General features: G+C 54.9%; 4 protein-coding genes and 1 non-coding gene across 5 annotated transcripts; 3 read left to right on the top strand and 2 right to left on the bottom strand.

The window, feature by feature from the left end:
• Positions 1–1,261: 1,261 nt before the first annotated feature.
• Positions 1,262–1,806, bottom strand: BDP55DRAFT_683047 (uncharacterized protein). Its single transcript, XM_060576308.1, has one exon. It carries the CDS (start codon positions 1,638–1,640, stop codon positions 1,371–1,373), a length of 270 nt encoding a protein of 89 aa, XP_060423097.1. The 5' UTR covers positions 1,641–1,806; the 3' UTR covers positions 1,262–1,370.
• A 1,472-nt stretch (positions 1,807–3,278) lies between these two features.
• BDP55DRAFT_734209 (acetyl-CoA carboxylase) lies at positions 3,279–10,285 on the bottom strand (the record flags this gene model as incomplete). The annotated part of the gene is made up of 3 exons (XM_060580179.1): positions 3,279–9,675; positions 9,743–10,008; positions 10,100–10,285. 3 exons carry the CDS (start codon positions 10,283–10,285, stop codon positions 3,279–3,281), a joined length of 6,849 nt encoding a protein of 2,282 aa, XP_060423096.1.
• Positions 10,286–12,095: 1,810 nt separating this feature from the next.
• Positions 12,096–14,670, top strand: BDP55DRAFT_637960 (uncharacterized protein; the record flags this gene model as incomplete). Its single annotated transcript, XM_060573051.1, has 6 exons — positions 12,096–12,296; positions 12,572–13,029; positions 13,186–13,378; positions 13,589–13,690; positions 13,911–14,051; positions 14,236–14,670. 6 exons carry the CDS (start codon positions 12,096–12,098, stop codon positions 14,668–14,670), a joined length of 1,530 nt encoding a protein of 509 aa, XP_060423095.1.
• Positions 14,671–17,933: 3,263 nt separating this feature from the next.
• On the top strand, positions 17,934–18,272 carry BDP55DRAFT_399789 (uncharacterized protein). Its single transcript, XM_060567284.1, has one exon. It carries the CDS (start codon positions 17,969–17,971, stop codon positions 18,206–18,208), a length of 240 nt encoding a protein of 79 aa, XP_060423094.1. The 5' UTR covers positions 17,934–17,968; the 3' UTR covers positions 18,209–18,272.
• Positions 18,273–18,447: 175 nt separating this feature from the next.
• Positions 18,448–18,543, top strand: BDP55DRAFT_t320. The gene has a single exon. It is a non-coding gene; the product is annotated as a tRNA-Glu (tRNA).
• The last annotated feature ends 21 nt before the right edge of the window (positions 18,544–18,564 follow it).

Raw genomic sequence — 18,564 nt, 5'->3', positions numbered from 1 at the left:
AGAGACACGGTCCGATACTGCCAAAACTTCGTCGATACTGGCGTCGTGTGCCCCGGACCCTCAAAGATGATTCTTCTCCACGGTACAGAAGAGCGAAAACATCCAAGTGGCGTCTACAGATGCTCCAATACCAGCTGCGATCTTTGGGATATGGTAATGTGTCGAGGTATCCGCCTGAGAGGGCAACGTATAGATCGAGATTTCGGGCTACAGCTGGGACGTTGGACGGCCGAGAAGGCGACAAACGCGTTGACGAATAAAGCTATTCCAGCCCACTCTGGAGGCGAAGGCCATGCTAGCACCATCGTCATCGCGGACGACTCCAACCAGGCTTCCGACAATGATGAAGGCCTCGAGGTGCCGCAGCCTATCGAACCTGTGGCTGCTGCAGAGCCCGAGCCTCAGCCAGTTACAGCTACTCTTGAAGGAGTCCAGCACGTCGACGACCACATGCCCGCCAACATCCCTGAGCCCGAGGCAGACGAAGCTACAGATGACGACTTGGACAATTTGTTTGGCGGTCCTTCGGCTCCCCCTTCTCCCGATATGAGTCTCGTCAAGAATCATCCTACTATAATTCTCCCAACAGGGGGCAACCTCCCAAGCCCTGCTCTGTCTCAGCCGACCCCCGAGAAACCCGTTATTGAAGGCGATTCCCCTTCACCCGCTGCCAACACGACTGTCAAACAATCAACTCCCCTCATCCTACCAGCACAAGCACCACTTCTGCAGCAACAGAAGCAATTGCAACCCGTTCCCCAGATCTCTCAGAAGCTTGCGCCTAGGAAAACCGCCCAGAATACCACGGCGATGGTGATGGGCAACAACACGTCATCGCCCATCGGCAACCCAGCGGTTCCGCCAGCGGTTCCGCAGACGGCAACACCGCCCATGGAGGGGGCACAGGTACGGCCGATGAGGCCTACCTTGAGCGGAGCAAACCAAGCGACGCTGAACGCGTTGCGGGCGCATGCTCCCCGCCCCCTCCACGGGGTCTTCCCGTCGAGGGAAGTACTTATACAGGCCCGGATGTTGGCAAAGGCATCATCCCCTACCCCCGGGGCTCAAGAACAGGCATCTTCTCGCCCTCGCCCGCCCATGGATATGTCGAAGTTTGGAGGACATAAGCCCGTCCTCGGAAGCCAGCAGACTGGGAATAACGGCTTTGTCAATGGCCAGGGCAAGACGGTCAAAGGTCCTCGGAACTCTGGGCCCAACATCCAGCAGCAGCGTGCAATGTCGCCGGCTGTTCGGATGCCGCCTCAGACTGGCTGCACGGCCATCCCTCAGGTCTCTCAGAGACCTATCCCTACATATACCGCCCAGAATACCATGACAATGGGCAACAATATGACATCGCCCATGAGCCATCAGCAGCGTATGGTATTCCAGGCCCCCGGCATGCCGACCCAGAATGCCCAGAATGCCCACATGGCTGGGCCGACTGGGTTCGGCGTCTCTCGGATGCCAGGCGCGCCTGCGCCTGGCTTCCAGAACCCGAACCCGGCGGCTAGGCGTGTGGGCAACAATATGCCCAATGGGGCCTGGCAGGGGATGTCGATCCAAGAGATGACTGACCAGGACATTTGGTTGCAGAATATGCTATCGCAGACTACCACGTCCTCCAACTGGCAGAGCATGTCGTCTCAGACTACGACATATCAGAACATGGCACCTCAGAATGTGTCACTTCAAGGTATGCCCTCCATGGCTACCACACCTCAGAACGGTTACATGGCCAGCCCTATGGTCCCTCAATTAGCACCGGCTGGCCTCAGTAACTTCGGTCTGAACCCGCAGATGAGGTATCAGGGCATGCCAAACCAAGGTATGTTACCTCAGGGTATGTCACCTCGGGGTATGTCAAATCAGGGTATGGCAAATGGCGGTGTGGCACCTCGGAGTATGCCAACTCAGGGCATACCACCCCAGAACGGCTACATGTCCAGCCCCGTGGTCCCTCAGATGAAAATGGCACCCATAGCTGGGCCCAACGGCATGCGAGCCCAGCAGGGACTCGGGAACTTGGCCAACATGGCTGCGATGGCGCCCTCGTTGCACGCGGGACTGGATTTCCAAACCATGGGACAGTCCTTCCAACCCATGGCCAGTCCCTCCGTCGGGACCCCAGCTGGATCCCCCTATCCCCAGACCCCGCCTCAGCCCATCTTCAACGGCCAAATGTTCGTCCAGCAGAGCCCCCGGCCCCAGACGCCGCAGATGGCTTCGGGTATGCCTGGGATGCCTCCAATGCAGAGGATCGTCGGGCCAGCCCCAGGCCAAAAGAGGTCACACTCTGTAATCTCGACCGGTTGCGTCGATCCTCGCATGCTGAGTCAGTCTCCTTCAGCACCTAGCGGCATGCCGGATACTTCGCCGGCGAATACGCCTCAGCAGCCGGGGGTGGAAGACCGCCAGGCTAAGCGTAGGGCGATGTAGGTTAACATCAACCTGAAAGTGAGAAGCAATCAGGGACCACACGCAAATCACCATACGTCGACGGCTACGGTTTATAACCGCCCACATGTGCGAGTCCGGCATATGCAGCTGGACCTTCTCCAGGCCAGGTTGTGGTGTAAGAGAAGACTGGGGTTCCCGATTCGTTGAGATACCTCGCCGTTCTGAAGCCATGAGAAGGAGAGCGCCAGGTGCAGATCTAAGGGTATAGTCGATCCGAAGTGTAAGTGAGGGGGCGTGGATGAGGGAGTGTCGGGGAGCTTGAGACGACCGAGGTCGGGGTTTATCAGAAGTTATTACATCTTGTGTGTAACAGGATATTTGTTGGTATTGTTACGGAGCGCGCTGTGCTGTCTTGAGGGCACAGAGAAAACCAACTGCAATTTTTGGGAGATAGAACAATGATGCTTGCGTGGGGTCTCATGTCTTTCCAATTTCCTTGAACTGTGACTACGGATCGAAAATCGAACTCGAGTTAGATGCCTTCGTGATACCAAAATATGTCTGAAGTACACGGTAGGTGATGCGGTGAAGAAGGGGGTTGGGATTTGGCGCATAGAGAAGCAGGGGGGGGAGTGCCCACACCCAAGTCAATCAGCCCTAAGGCCCTCCAGATCATTGTGGCTAGTATCACAATCACATGCATGGTAGGCCAGAGGAGTCCATTAAAGGGAGTATTGTCCCAACATTGAAATCTATCTAAACACAATTGCGGAATAATGCTCGTACATAGTCATAATCATCCCAGAAAAACATGTCTAAACCCCCATTATACCCTTACACCACCCATAAACGTTACGCCAACCACTCTCCATATATGTTTAATCGCGCAGGTACTTGAGGAGTTGGTCACGCTCCTCAGGCGGCATCGTGCGGATGACATCACGAACACCACGCATGGCAGCGCTCTTGTTGGCTCTCAGCACAGAGCTCAGATCAGCCGCCAGGTTGTCGGCCTTGACGGTCTCAATTCTGTCAGTGACAGACTTGCGGTTGGCCTCGTACCACTCAGCCACCTCACGATCGGCAGTGGAGAAGTTGACGACACCAGACCAGCTCTCGAGGAGCTGGAGGTTGCGGCTGCGGGTCTCAGGAGCCTTGGACTTGTCGTTGCCCGGGGTGGAAGTGAGGACGGTCGACGACATGCGCTTGAGGAGGTACTCCTCGTTGAGACGACGGCGCAGACGCCAGTAGAAGTAGCGACGGGAGTTGACCCATTCAAGTTGGTCACGGATGACACCCTTGGCCTTCATGCGACCGGCACGGTCGTGCAGGTCGGCGAATTGGATGGCAACCTGGGAGTAGACAGGCAGAAGCTGCTTCTCGCGGATGGTCATCTTCTTCTTGATTTCGTCGGCCTGCTCCTTGGGCAGATCGGCAGTCATCTGCTTCTTAAGAGAGGCATAGACGGGGTCGAGGCGAGCCATGGTCTCGAGCTGCTTGTCCTTGCGGTACTTGATACCAATGATACCCTCGGGCTCGAGAACACCACCGCGAGCGTCGACATCAGCGTACATCTCCATAGCCTCGGGGTTGATGGTGGGGTCGACGACGACCCAAGAGCCACCACGAAGCTCTCCGAAGGGAGGAATGTAGACGAAGATGGGCTGCTCGTACTTGACGAGGGCATCGACGATGTAGGAGCCGTACTTCAAGACCTCGTTGTACATGTCGCGCTGACCACCAGAGAAACCTCTCCAGTTGGCGAGGATCATCAAAGGCAGCTGCTCACCATTGTTGAAGTCATTAATGGCCTGGGCGGTCTTGAAGGCGGAGTTGGGGTACCAAACACCACCAGCCTCGTTGGTGATCTGCTCAATGGAGTCGGGGTTTGCGGGATCAGCAGGGGTAATGTTCTCAACGGAGCGGGCCTCGACGGCGATAACACCCATGGGGATACCGCCAAGACGAGCACGGCCGACGACGACGGTACGGGCCCAGCCGCCGAGAGTCTCGACGAAAGAGTCCTTGTCGAAGAGACCGGCCTCGAAGCCACCGTTGTCGGTGGGTTGACCGCCAATCATCCATCGGACATCGTAAGCCTGCTTCTGGGGAGGAGTGTAGACGACGTCACGGTCCCAGCCATCGGTGCTTGGGCTGACAGGGATGGGGCTGCCACGCTTCTCGGGGATGAAAGACATCCACTCGACAATCTTGGAGACACCATCGAAGTCATCCGTACCGGTCATGTGGGAAACACCGTTGCGGTACATGATCTGAGTACCACCAAGCTGCAAGTTGGAAGTGTAGATCTCGCGACCAAGAACGTTGTTCAAGGCAGGGGCACCAGTAAGAATAATGGGCTGGCCCTCGATCTGAACGGCACGCTGACCAAGACGGACAAGGTAGGCACCAATGCCGACGGAACGGCAAGTGACCAAGGTGATGGTGAAGATGTCGTTGTAGGCCTTGCTCGTCGCACCAGCGATGAGACCAGATCCTCTCAAACATTCAACACCAAGGCCGTCCTCCTGACCGATGATGGTAACAATCTTGTGGCGCTTCTCACCATCCTCGGAGATCTCCTCGGTGATGACATCCTTGGCAAAGCGCTTCTGCGCCTCATCGTCAAGGTAGAGGTACTTGAAGCCGTTGTCCTGCTTGTTGGCATCGTTCCACGCAACCTTGAAGAAGGGCATGAGCTCGTTGGCAACACCGAGACGAGCACCAGAGTTGGCAGACAGGTAGATGCGGGGAATTCCAAGCTTGCGAGCGAGCTCAGTGCACTTGTAAAAGAAGTTGTCTTCCTTGGGGCCGAAAGAACCGATCATGTAGGTGATATCGTTGGCAACGACGATGAACTTGCGACCCTTGGGGTACTCGGGGGTCTTGGCGTTGAATATCCAACCAACCATACCGCAGGTGTTGGTACCAGGCTCCCGGTTGACCTCCTGAAGGGTGTCCTTGTCGTCCAGGACGAGCTCGGTGTACGAGACACACTCGCCAGACTTGGGCTGCTGAGCGCCCAATGCACCGTGCTTCTTGACCGACTGGGTCCAGCTATTCTGGATGGCCTGGCGGAAGAGCTCGGGGAAATCGTAGACATACTGGGTACCCATCAGGTGAGCCTTGTAACGCTTGGGCTGCAGAGGGTTCTTGGTGGCATAGGGAGTCGAGACGGGCAACAGGTGCATGGGACCCTTCTCCTTGGTGCCGCCAATGCTGTTGAAGACCCACTCGCCCTTCTCAGACTTGCGCTCAGCGTAAATGTCGACATCAACAACGTATCCAGAGGTGTTGGTGATGATGACACGCAGAGGGTAGGGGACGCCAGTGTCGGGATCAGTGCAGATAATGCGGATCTCTACCTGAGCGACACGAAGGCGCCAAGCGCGAGCTCCGAAGCGGTCCAGGAAGCCCTGGAGGCTGCTCTCGACCTCCTGAGGGTGGAGCTGGAACACAGGCGTAAAGTTGATAAAGACCTGGTTCAAATCTGAGTTGTTGTTGCCAATGATCTCAAGGGCATCGAAGATGTCGTTGATAACGCGGTCAGCCTCAGAGATCAAGTACTCAGCAGTGGGGATCTCGTCACGGAGACGGCCGGGACGGATGACAGCGCGAGTGAAGTAGCGCTTGTCACCGTCGACAGCCTTGCCAATACCCTCGTAGACGTGAATGTTCTTGTTCTCAGTGAAGACGGGCTTGATGTGGAACTTGGAGAGCCTTCCGAGCTCAAGCTGGAAAGCAAGAGCAGGCTCACTGTGACGAATGCTGTCATCCTCAACGTACTCAGGGCCACGGAAAGTGTAGTAACCAGGGTAGGCACCATCGTTGCGACCACAGATGAAGGTGATTCGACGGACGTTGCGGTTGAGAAGCTCCTCCTTGTACTGCTCGACGATGGGAACGATGCGAGACAGAATCTCCTGGTCACTCTTGCTCTCGGCATCGCGGACAGCGACGTTGATAACGGCAGAGAGCTCGTCAGAGTCAACCTTGGGGGCAGCAGGCTTGCGCTTGCCGCTCAGATCAGGAATTAGACCAGGGGTGCTGCGCTTCCTGGCTTTCTCAGAGACGGACAAGGTTTCAAGAGCCTTTCCAAGCAAGTCCTCAGCATCATCGAGGTACTTGACAGGGACGATAACACCCTTGCGGTTGGGCTCGTTCTCCCACTTGTGGTTGAGGTAGGACATGTCGCTGATGGAGTGGATGCGCTTGAAGTCGAATGAGCCGCCGCTGCCACTGGGAGTAGCGGGTGAGGAGGGCGCCGCGGATTGCAGAGGCAGTCCGTACTCACTCTGGCCAATCTTGCGGAGAGCAAAGTCCCAGGTGCAGAAGAGAGGGGTGTCGGACTCATCGGAGTGGTACTCGATCTGCTTGAGGATGTACGCACGGTAGGCACGGCGAACGTAGACCTCGAGGGCAGCGAGAGAGACCCAGGGATCCTCGTGGGCGAAGAAAAGAGTCAAGACGTCAAAGACGGTGTACTTGGAGTCGACAACCTCCTTGATGACCTCCAGGCTAGGCTCGCGGTGGTCCCAGGCGGCCTCACCGTAGCGAGACTCGACAACAGAAGAGCGGAGAATGTGCTCCATCTGGGCCGTACGCTCCTCCAGAGAAGGCAGAGAGCACTGGATCATGATTTCACGGGCCTTGAGAGAAACCTTGGAGGTTGTGCGAGAGGACTGAAGCTCGGTCAACTGCTGCAGAGCAGTGCGAAGGTACTTGGCAACGTTTCCGACGTTGGGCTTGTTGGGGCGGTATTCCTCAAGAATGGCGAGGATCAGCGAGCTCTTGGCACCAACACGGCTGTGGGAAAGAACAGTCTGAACAACCTTGCGAATGTCTTCCTTGTTCTGGTCACGAAGCTTGAGGATGACACTGTCCTCCTGGGTTCCGTAGCCAGTGAACAGACGCTCGATCTCGATGTACGAGGCCAAGAGGTCCTTGATAACGGTCAACTCGTGGGCCTTGGCTCCCTCGGAGTATGCGTTCAGGACGTCAGTCAAGGGCGCCAAGGTGGTCTTGAGCATGTCGACATCACCAGCTGCAACGTTGTCCTCGAGGAACTTCTGGAAGGCCTTGGCCAGAGCCTTGGCGGGGAAGTCTGCGTGACGGCTCTTCGCGCGGTCCACGATCTGGGTGAATTGGGCGTCGAGCTTCTGGGGCATACGGCTGTGCAGCGCAGCAAACTGGGCGTTCCACTGGCTGAAGGGAAGCTCGGGGGTGCGGAGAACCTCAATGAGCTGCTTCAGGGTGGCGGCCATGATGACGGAGTTGTCGTAACCGAGAAGAATGTTCTTCAGGGTGTTGTGCAGGAGGTCGAATCTCTGAGCAGGCTTGGTTCCGACGGCAACAGGCTCGCCGTAGACAGGGAGCTGGCCAACGAAGGGCTGGGCCTGCTTGACGCGGCTGGGGTCATCGAGGGCCAATATTCCCAGAATGTCACCAGCCTCGAGAGTGGCTCCCGGCTGCTTGATGAGCTGAACAAGACCATCCTCAGAAGCGATCAAAGGCATGTACATCTTCATGACCTCAACCTCAGCGAAAGGCTGGCCAGCCTTGACGTGCTCTCCGTTCTCGACCAGGTACTTGACGAGCTTACCGGGGGAGGGAGTGCGGAGCTGGGTGGGGTCGTTTTCCTGCTCGAGCAAACAAGTCTTGCCGTCAACGGAAAGACGAGTGGCACCAACTTCCTCCTTCCAGTAAACACTGTGGGAGCGACCGTCAAGAAGGATAAGCAGACCACCGTCACTGAGGACACGGACACCGACGGAGCACTTGGAGCCGTTGATGAAGAGGTGGTAGCTGTCGACGCTAGCACGAGTGGCGGTGAACTTGTAACGGAAACCTTCGTAGATGAAGTCGATGGCGAAGACAGTCTTGAGAATGTCCTTGGAGGGCACTTGACCCTTCTCCAAGCTGGTGCGGTACTCCGTCATGCAGGCCTCACTGAAGAGATGAGCCTTAGTAACGGCACCGCAGACGACGGCCAACATGGGGTCGGGTCGCTCAGCAGTCAGCTTCTTGGTGATGAGCTCGTCGAGCCAGCCAGTGGTGATGGTGTTGTCCTCAAAGGCCTCAGTCTCCAGAAGCTTAATGAGGTACTCAACCGTTGTCCGGAAGTCACCACGAATGCTCAACTCCTTCAGGGCAACAACCATGTGCTTACGGGAAGCAGCACGGTTCTCACCGTAGGCGAAAATATGACCGAATTGCGAATCGGAGAAGGAGTGGATACTGGAGGCGGTACTGACAGAGAAGTAACCCCAGACGTTCGAGGAACTCCTGAAGTTCAGATCGTGCATAACACCGTTGGAGGGCTTGAATCCTTCACCAGGATCTTCAGAGGTAATTCTGCAAGCAGTGGTGTGTCCCTTGGGTCTGGGGCGGCGCTGCGTCTTCTCGCTACCCTCCTGCTTGAACTCGAAGTCGATCTCGGTGGATGTCCTGGGGTCGACACCGTACAGAAGACGAATGTCGCGAATTCTGTGCAGGGGGATACCCATAGCAATCTGGAGCTGGGCGGCGGGCAGGTTGACACCACTGACCATTTCGGTAGTAGGATGCTCGACCTGGAGACGGGGGTTCAGCTCGAGGAAGTAGAACTTGTCGTCTGCGTGCGAGTACAAGTACTCGACGGTACCAGCAGAGACGTAGCCTACGAGTCTTCCGAGACGAACAGCAGCGTCCTCCATGGCCTTGAATGTGATGTCCTTGGCAATGGTGACGGGAGCCTCCTCGATAATCTTCTGGTGACGACGCTGGACGGAACAATCTCTGCCAAAGAGGGAAATGTTGTTGCCATACTGATCAGCAAGCAGCTGGACCTCCAAATGTCTGGCGTTGCCTGCCAACTTCATGATGAAGATAGGAGAACCGGGGATCTCGCCAGCAGCAGCCTTGTACAGCTGCTCGAAGCCGTCCTCGGAAAGGGCCTTTCTGATACCCTTGCCACCACCACCCTCTGAGGCCTTGATCATGACGGGGAAGCCAATTGACTTGGCCTTCTCCAGACCCTCTTGCCACGATGTGACGCAACCCTTGGAATAGATGTCATCTGCGACTGTGACGATACCGTGGTTATCAACCTCGACTGAGTCGACACCGGTACCGGACCATGGGATACAGGGTACCTTGGCGTGCTGTGCAACAATTGTGGAGGAAATCTTGTCACCGAGAGATCGCATGGCGGAGCCCGGGGGTCCGATGAAGACAATCTTCTTGGGGGAGGCGGCGAGGGACTCGGGAAGCTTGGGGTTTTCGGAAGCGTGACCCCTGTAGAAAGAAAGCGTTAGCCACCGTGGCAAGCGGGCGACAGTCTAAGAAGCAGCAGAAAACTCACCATCCGGCCCAAACAGCGTGAACGTTCATGCGCTCGGCAATATCAACAATCAGCTCCACGTTGGCGTAGTTGTGGTTGTTGGTACCGCCGGGAACCTCGACGTAGTGGTCAGCCATGCGGATGTAATCGGCGTTGGCAGCCAAATCCTCGGGAGTGGCCATGACGGTGAACTGGATGGCCTTCTCGTCGCCGAACGTCTCGTAGGCCCATTTCCGGACCGAACGGATCTCCTTCACGGCAGCAATACCGTTGTTGGCGATCAGGACCTGTTTCCAAACGGTCAGCACACTCTTCATTCTGCATACCCAGCAGCACGATCTTCTACGCAATTAGGGCGAAAATTGGGGCTCAACGCACGTTGGTGATGACGGTGTGACCATCTTGCTGAGCAACGAAGTCCTTGACCTTGGAGGCCGGGGCGTTATTCAGCTTGTTGCCGCCGATGAAGTGGTCGGCGATTTTGTGCTTCTCAGCATATGTTGCCTTGCCGTTAGCTACAGGCACAGTCCGGCCAGTGCCGTTGGCTGCTGTGATTTCGGTCATGATTGCGGTGTGATTGTGTTTGTGTTGTGGGAAATTCGCGGGTATCTCAGAATGTGACCGTCATGAATCGGGGCGGGTTCTTCTCAGGGAGCTTCGATTCGGGGTGTTATGACGTGGGGGTCGTCGGGGAGTTGTTGGGTTGCTCGAAGGGGGAAGATTCGAGCAGGAGATTAATTTGGTTGGATTCTGTCTCTGCAGCAAAGAACAGTATGGGGTATAGGCAGAGCAATTGATCGTGGCGGAGGTGTAGAACAGAGATGTGTTCGAGTCTCTAGAAAGTCGGGAAACGACGTATTGTTAGCCAAAAACACCTCTCTCTCGCGGGGATTCAAAAAAGTTTCTTGTTGGGGAAATCGAGCGCGAGAGCAGCACTAAGATGGGGGAAGAATATTGGGGGGGGGGGGGGTGAGGAATGCAGGCAACGCCAGGGGTTAAAATGGGCGGCGCGAGAAGGGTGCCAGGGAGAGGCGGGCGAGAGCAACTGGGCTGAGCCAAGGGGAGAGAGATTGCGCGCTCAACTAACTGCCTGGTTTTCCGTAGAAAGCAGCCAGCCAGCCAGCCAGCGAGCAAGCAGCAACAGAGCCAACGTACCTGGTTTTGAATTGGGGGCAAGCTTGGTAAGACAAGATGCTTCCTTCTTCTGTCTTGTGGCTAGGACAGAAGTTCTAAAAGATGTGTCAGAAAAAAGGAGAATGGAAGGGAGAGAGTGGGAAGAGAGAGGTCGAAGGAGAGAGGAAAGAGGAGCTGGTGGGAAGTGGGAATAGAAGGATGTTATTGTAGTCCGGCGACTTTGTGGATGGGATGAGATGAGCCACCAAAAAAGGACAGGCAGTCAGAAGACTTGGTGAACTGGAGAAACTGGAGACAACACCCAGCAACACAAGCAATAGGAGGGTCCAGCCAGGCGAGCAGGGGAGTGAGAGTGAGAGTGAGGTGTGTGTGAGGTGTGGACTTTTCTGGACGGGAGTTCCGGGGTTGAGGCAATGAGCGATGTGGAATTTGGGACCTGGAACTTTGACGGGGATTGTTGGAGCGGCGTTGACGGCCTGGGAGGAACGTAAAGGTGAGGATTGAGGAGGGGCGCCAAAGTCACTTGGCCAGGTACCTTTTTCTGGAGATCCAAGTAGACACCGTGTACCTGAGGTACCTCGGGGCGGGATGAAAAATGTGTGGGGTCTGCGATGGGGAGGGGGGTGTATACTCTGTACGGTGTACCGTAATGTTTTTGTGAGAGGGAAAGGAAGGGCAAGGAAACTCGGGAAATGCTCAGGTAAGGGCCGTGTTAGGTGAGGACGGAAGACCGGGACGGAGAGGAGAAGGATAAGGATCGATCTGGTGAAGGAAGAGGACGGGAAGAGTATGGATTCTGGCTTGCAGTAGATTCAGAGGTACCGTACTGTGGTGTTTTTGGTGGTTTTGTTACTTGTTCGTGAGAAGTCCAAGGAAGCTGAATCTGAACGAAACGGTTGGTTTCCCTGCCTGAAGCTTGTGATTAGATGTTCCCACGACACTGCCACCTGCCTGGGTGAGGAGCTATCGGTTTCTAGGAGATCCGTATCCGTATGAGAAAGGAGATATAGTAGGAGGGTCTGACAAGTACCCGGAGAATATAATAACAACGACGAGAGGCCCCGTCGGGAGATGGAGATAGAGACAAAAGAAGGAGAAGGGGGAGGCCAAGTAATGGGACGACGCGGGGCGGAGAGAGCAGGCAAGAGAAAGAGGCAATAGACACGATAGGGCCGGCGAGGTTCACTTGTTATACGTGATTTCCATTCTTGACGATGGCACGAAAGCACCGGGCATCGCCATGGGGACCAAGACGCGGACGAAGCTTCAAAGCAGCCACTATGTCACTGTCAATGTGTATGTGTACGGCGTCGGTCTCGGTGCTTGGTGCATCGTGCTTGGTTGCTTGCTATTGTCGGTGCTCGTTGCGCCGTATGTCTGTCGATGGTCGATGGAGGAGCATGGCAGGTTTCCCGGGATGGAGAACGTGGGAGAGAGTAAGGTACGTGCCAAGTCCAGAAAAGGTACTTCTAAAGGTACCCAAGTGCATGTACCGGGAATACCTCACTCCGACGGGTGACGGACCACCATCACCAAGTTTTTCCCAAAGGCAAGTAGGCAAGATCGTCCTCAGCTAAAACTACCCGTTCAACGCGCATCGCCATTTTCTGAGACCAGACCAGCAAGGGCCACTTGACTTTGGGCAAGACCCAAGGACTGGTTCCTTCTCTTGCTCCTGCTCTTGTTCCTGGCGATACCTGATCTTTCTACGAATAGGTAGTTGCTCCTGCTTTGGCCCGGCACCGCACTACCAGCAAGTCTACATATGATGAAGTCTGTGTACTCCAAGTGTACGTCGGATCTCTTCCTCACATCCAATTCCGGCCTGCTTACACCGTATCCTCACCTGGACTACGAAGTACCAGCAGGACTGCCATTACACTGAATATGGATGGCTACAGAACACGGCTGGATGGATGCTCGCAGTTTTCCACGTTAGCAATGCATTATTCACTCTTCCAGGCCCTGATTCCCTCGGTCACTCCTTGCCTCCCCATCTGTCAAAATCCCCCCAATCCATCTATCCGGCTGAGATTCTGCCCCCCTCCCTCAACCAATGGCCGGGGTGTTGGGGGAGCTCCTGCCCAAGGGTGGGCGGGCCAGCGGGCTGCACCAGTCCTTGTCCATGCCCAAGTACCTTCCACTACTCCGTACCCAGATGTACCTGGGCTTAGGTAAGGCAATGTCTCTCAAGTCTCACTCCCAAGTCTCTCTTTTTCTACTATGTACATGCACTAGTTTGCCCTCCAGAATCACAGATCACGGCCTGGGCGTTGTGTTTCTCAGCCTTTTTCGGATGGTTTGAACTGATGGCTCCCTTGCAACTCCAGCCCAGCCCCCCAGGAAGATAAGGTTCGATCGCAATTCGTTGATTGGGTTGGGTTGGGTAATGTTGCCTCCCCTCCCAAAGCTGTCACTTCAAAGTTCAAGATGAACATCGACCAGCAACAAAACAGATCCTTGGCATTGAGAAAAACTGTGAGGAAACAAACGTCAACCTGCATCCGCAGCCCCTGGTTTTCGGTACGTACCCGGCGGGAGCATTGGACTACCTACCGTGGAAGGAAAAGGTACTTTCGCCGGTACGGCTACCTTGGCGGGGCTTCAGGTACCGATCCCGTCAAGTAGCGCACCTGGCTTCCACCTATTCTTTTCCAGCAGGGAATTCTGCCGCTGTAAATTTTTTATTTTAATTTTTTAATTTTTTTTCGTTTCTCCTCAGATTTGGACCAGCAATATTTCTCCTTCTCCAATCAAGGCTCCTTGTTTGGTCCGGTCTCACAGCTTCTTCCTCGCATCTTCTTTCTTTCTGTTGCGGCAAGTTCCCCTGCACCTGTGAGTACCTGGGTCTCCACCTGCAGCCGTCGGGACGTTATCGTTGGCCTTATCAATAGATACGTACTTTTAGGCCAAAGCTCCTTCCGCGCGTTGCTGCCGCGTTCCTTCCTTGCCTTGCACCTCGAGATTTCGGCTGTTGCGCAATTTCTCAACCATTTCGTCACCGCAAGCCCTGTAGACTCTACCTTATTCTTCAATACCACATCCCAATCTCTAGATACCTTGCATTGCTGGTCGTGACACGCGACGCTATCCATACGAAATGCCACAATTACATCCAAATCCAGCTCGTGTGATCTCTCTCCTGCACCCTGTTGTACCCTCCGAGGGGCCTGAAGCTGATGGAGGATCGGACCGGGTCAGCCATCGTTGCCACCACCGAACCCCGACGGCATCTCCAAACAATGTCCGAAAGCTGTTGCGTTGCCTGACTGCCACGATCCAATGGCACCTTGTCACTACACTCTGACACCGCCGCACCGCACCGCCGGCCGTTAAAACACCGATCGTCAACCTCATCAACGCCGTATAATTACACCCAGACCCGACACCCACAGCTCGAGAGCGCCATTGACACCCCCGGCCCCAGCAAGCAAACACTTCCACAGAGTCCCCTTGCAGTCCTCTACGGGTCCAGGAGCCCCGACACGACCAATGCGCGCATCTCTTGCGTCCCAATTCGCATCCCATCTTTCATCGGCCCCGACTTCTGGTCACCCGGCACTGAAAGTCTGGGAGTATGGAAGAAATGGACAGGCCTCCTTCAAGTTTCATCAGAAAAGCTCCATCAGGGTGTCCCCCTTCGACCACCCCTGCAGCCTATACCCGATTCCGCAGGCGGTCAGTCAGGCGTCGCCCAGGTCGTCAGGGGGTGCAAGCCTCAACAACCTACGAGTAACTGTCGACTCGCTTACGCACCTCTAAACCGCCTAGCTTCGCCGGTTCTCCGTCCGGGGACGTCCATCAGCTTCCGCTAGTCCTATGCAGTACGGATATTTGTACCTACGCAGCGCACAGAACGGGCCAGGTACCCAACGTTACCGACCTAATATCTCCTTGGCCTTCTGCAGAGCCTACCGCGCAGGCTTCAGATCAGGTCCCGTCGAGCACTACTACACTAGCCAAAGATGACGGAAACTGCCCGCTGAACGACCAAATACAGGGCACACAGGGCAAATACCGGCGTCCCAACTTTCAGTCTCATCTGCTGGCTTGGACTGGCACTCACTCAGTGGCCAAACGCTCGTGTCTAAACCTTTGGTGTCTCGGATGGGGCAGACCGCGCGAACCACGCCAAAGTATCGCTCTTTTCAGTTTCGCATCCTGCATTCCTCCAGACTGCAAGGTCTTGGGGAAGAGCTTCACCATTCAACATGTAAAATTCCAACCAAGCCAAGCGCCAGGCCAAGAGACCACCAGTCCAACCCGATAGGGGGTCCTCGTCAAGCTGATAGCAGCCGGGATTGCTAGGCCCCGGCCAGTGGCCTTGCCTCCCACCACCAACACCAGTGCCGCCGCCGATGAGCTTTGCCGGGCCACGTCGACGGTAAATGTCGGTTCCCCCAACAATTGGGATTTTGGGACACAATTTGGGGGTCGCCTTCGCTGGGCCCCTTCAAGAAATGCCAGGGGTTCACCAAGCACCAATAGCAAACTCACGAAAACAACCAAGCCCCCACCCATAGAAGGAGAAGAGAGCACCGAAGAAGGGGGAGAAAAACCATTGCCAACCAGCCGCCAGACCAAAAGAGAAAATCTCCACCCGCAGATCCCCAACATCTTGTCCGTCCATCTGCGGAGCCCGTGCTCCATTCCCGTCTCCACCCGGCTTGCAGCCAACCCGCCGGCGCCAACGACATCAATATCGATTCAGTCTTGAATTACACCTGGAGCAGCAGGGGGTTCGCAGCCTCAGTCGTCAGCTGCAGCCATAGATGCTCTAGGGATAGAAACCCAAAATGCTACCAACGTGCCGCAGTACTATGCTATTGATGACTGAAGCTACCGATGGTGGAATTCCGACAGTGATAGGGAGAGGCCACCTCGCGGACGAACGCCTTTCAAAACCAATCCCATGGTACGGTCACCTAGGCCTGCTTAGTTCCGTGGTTTCCAACTAGCTAATCTCAACTTCAACACGCAGTGCTTCTCTGCAGCCTGAAGGCGTCCGTCTCAATGCTGCTGCCGTTGCCGCCACTGCGAACCCGAAACTTCCCTTCCACCATCTAATTGCGGCCGAGGTCGTCCGCCACGTATCCAGATTCCCCGGCCCATCCCATCCACGGCAACGCAACCATCACGGCTAGCCGTCAATATGGCGCGGACTTCCGTTGACCCATTCCCACCGTAATAGAGTACTTGTCCCCATCATATCCCCAGGCCAGAGGATACAATCTGTATCTATACACCAATACGCCCCAGAGCGAGGATATCACCCAGCATTGGCCCCTCAGTCCGTCCCGTCCTCGGCGCCTCGTTCGGAGAGCAGAGCGGATGCTACACTAGCTCCCTACAGTTCCTTACTTGGCCGCGCTAAAGATGGGGCGAGCAGATCCGATTCTGTCAAAGCTGGGGACGTACTGCGCGTAATCTGACGCGCCCACTTCCGCCCATCATCCTTCGTCCTTTTTTTTTTATCTCTAAGAGACGGCACTCCCCAAATAAGACGGCCCCCACCATCAACGTCCATCTCCTAGCCGGAGCGGACGGACGGCTCGTGCCCCTAATAATAGCCAGGCTTCCCCCTTCAGCTCCGACCTGTGACGCCGGTGGCCAGGAGCCAGCGCCGGTGAGACGGCGTTTGCTGACCCTTGGATTTACCAGCACCATTAACGGGACACTGGTTCGAGGGAATCTATAGATCTCCCTAGGCATATGCAAGCTTCTGTCATAACGCCGTTGCCTACAAATACATCGACACTTCCTCGATCAAGGCGCCTACATCCTAGGAGGAGAGTCGCACAGGACTGTGCCCTGCAGCTCGACTGCCGACCGCATCGTGTCTCGAGCGGGTTTGAACGCCGGTCTTAGCTTGCCCGTCCGAACTGGGCTTGCAGGCACGTGCATCATCGCTGTAGTCAACCGTCTCTCTGACTGAGACCGCATCTGCACGGTAAGTTTAGCCAGGCAACGTTCAGAAGGCTTAGCTACTTGGCATGTCGCCCGTGGCAGTTGGGTAAGATGGGGCCAAGTCCTAACCAAAGCCGACACTGGGACGAATGTTTTATTTGATGGACGGGAGCACACCTATTTTGCGCACCCCGCAAGCTACCTTTTGATGGCCAGTGGACGTCAAAGTTGCAAAGCTGGGATGGTTTCCTCTGCAGCTCCGGTCCTTGGGATGTATCGATGTCTGAAGAGTGACCCACCAAATGTGATTCTGCATGCACATGTTAGGACTTTGCTGGGGCAGAAACCTGCAATGAAACAAAGAGTCAGCACCGGAGCCGCGGCCCCGGATGTGGTTCTGTTTCTGGATTCTAGTCAGACATCACCGGCAGCTGCTTTAAGTATGTTTAAGGTATGATGTATGATGTGTCTATCGAATCCTCGGTGATGTATGTCTCTGAAAGTTGAGAATCACAGGTCAAATCCCAGGGTGGATCAATTGGGGAGAGTTTATCCGACGAGGAAGCTTACAGTACTTGAACTGCCCTTATGAAATGCCATAATCAAGTGTTACACTACGATGACGTGTGGAAATGTCATGTGTGATGGGAGCTAGATCTGCGGATTGGTGTTGCCACTTGGCCACGAATAGACTCGTCTAGACGAGACCTGCGCGTGAGATTCTTCCAGGTCTCTCGACGTGCGCATCTTATTTCACGTGTACACTTACTCTAGGTATGAGTGACGTTGTCTACTAGCTTGAGGATCGGCTATATCCCGATGATCTTCACTCAAGTACGTCTACTATCGTGGTTGCTTAGTCGTCCAACACGTGAATAAGTTGCATCTTGAAGGCAAAGGCGCTGTGGGGTGAACGTGCTGATCACGCGGCAATGTATATCAATCTTCTTTGAGCGTCATTGGTGTCATTGGGCGAGGCTGGAGGGTGCGGCTTCTTCCGGTGTCTACTAGCCTTGGTAGTGGAGGTTGTCGCTGTTGATGACCAAAGTTAGTCGGTCACTTGAGTTCGGCGGCTCAACTTGCAGCATGACGACTATCTCTAGAAATACCGGAAGTCACCAATATTGATTGTTTCGTTATGCCTGACACGACTTGCTGTGTCGCGAGATGGCTTCATCTTATTGGGGGTGGTGGGGGCGTTGTGACATGTGTGCTGTGGTTCTTTTGCTGCACACGCTGGCATCCATCGACGATGTATCCCCGGAAAGCCTGAGAATTCATTTCAAACTAGTTGGAAGAGTTTGTATGATGACTCTGAAGATATTTCATGCGGAAATCCGTCATTTCGAGGAATGTGTGGGGAGCTGGTTACTTTTACAGGTTTTAAAGGTTTGTTTTTTATTTACAAAAATCTGCGGTGAAAAAAACTTAACAATCCAAGATTGAATTTCACGCTTCTTTGGTCCAACTTTCTGTCCTTAATACGTTCGTTGAGAATATTCAATTGCAATAGAAAACCCTGCTCAAACCATCTCAATTCAATTCCCAACTAAGAAATACCATACAGACCCCATCATCTGTCTTCTAAAGTGGCGAGCTAAGAAGTCTGGTCGTCATCACCAAGGACTTAGACCCATCGCAGCACCGAGTCCACCACGACCTCATCAAGGTCGGCAACCAAACACTCCCATATAGTCCAGTGGTTAGGATACTCCGCTTTCAGTCGTTTATTCCCCTGAAAACTTACCGGAGAGACCCGAGTTCGAACCTCGGTGTGGGAACTTATCTTTTGTTTCCATCTA

This window comes from Colletotrichum godetiae (genome assembly GCF_030913485.1).
Source record: "Colletotrichum godetiae strain CBS 193.32 chromosome Unknown BDP55scaffold_75, whole genome shotgun sequence".
NCBI lineage: Eukaryota > Fungi > Ascomycota > Sordariomycetes > Glomerellales > Glomerellaceae > Colletotrichum > Colletotrichum godetiae.
This window is presented reverse-complemented; position numbering and strand designations above follow the sequence as displayed.

What these genes read in the sequence shown, in the direction of transcription:
- BDP55DRAFT_683047 (XM_060576308.1), bottom strand. Translation starts at nt 1,640, where the DNA reads ATGCTCTGCCAGTTGGAGGACGTGGTAGTCTGCGATAGCATATTCTGC.
- BDP55DRAFT_399789 (XM_060567284.1), top strand. Translation starts at nt 17,969, where the DNA reads ATGTGTGCTGTGGTTCTTTTGCTGCACACGCTGGCATCCATCGACGAT.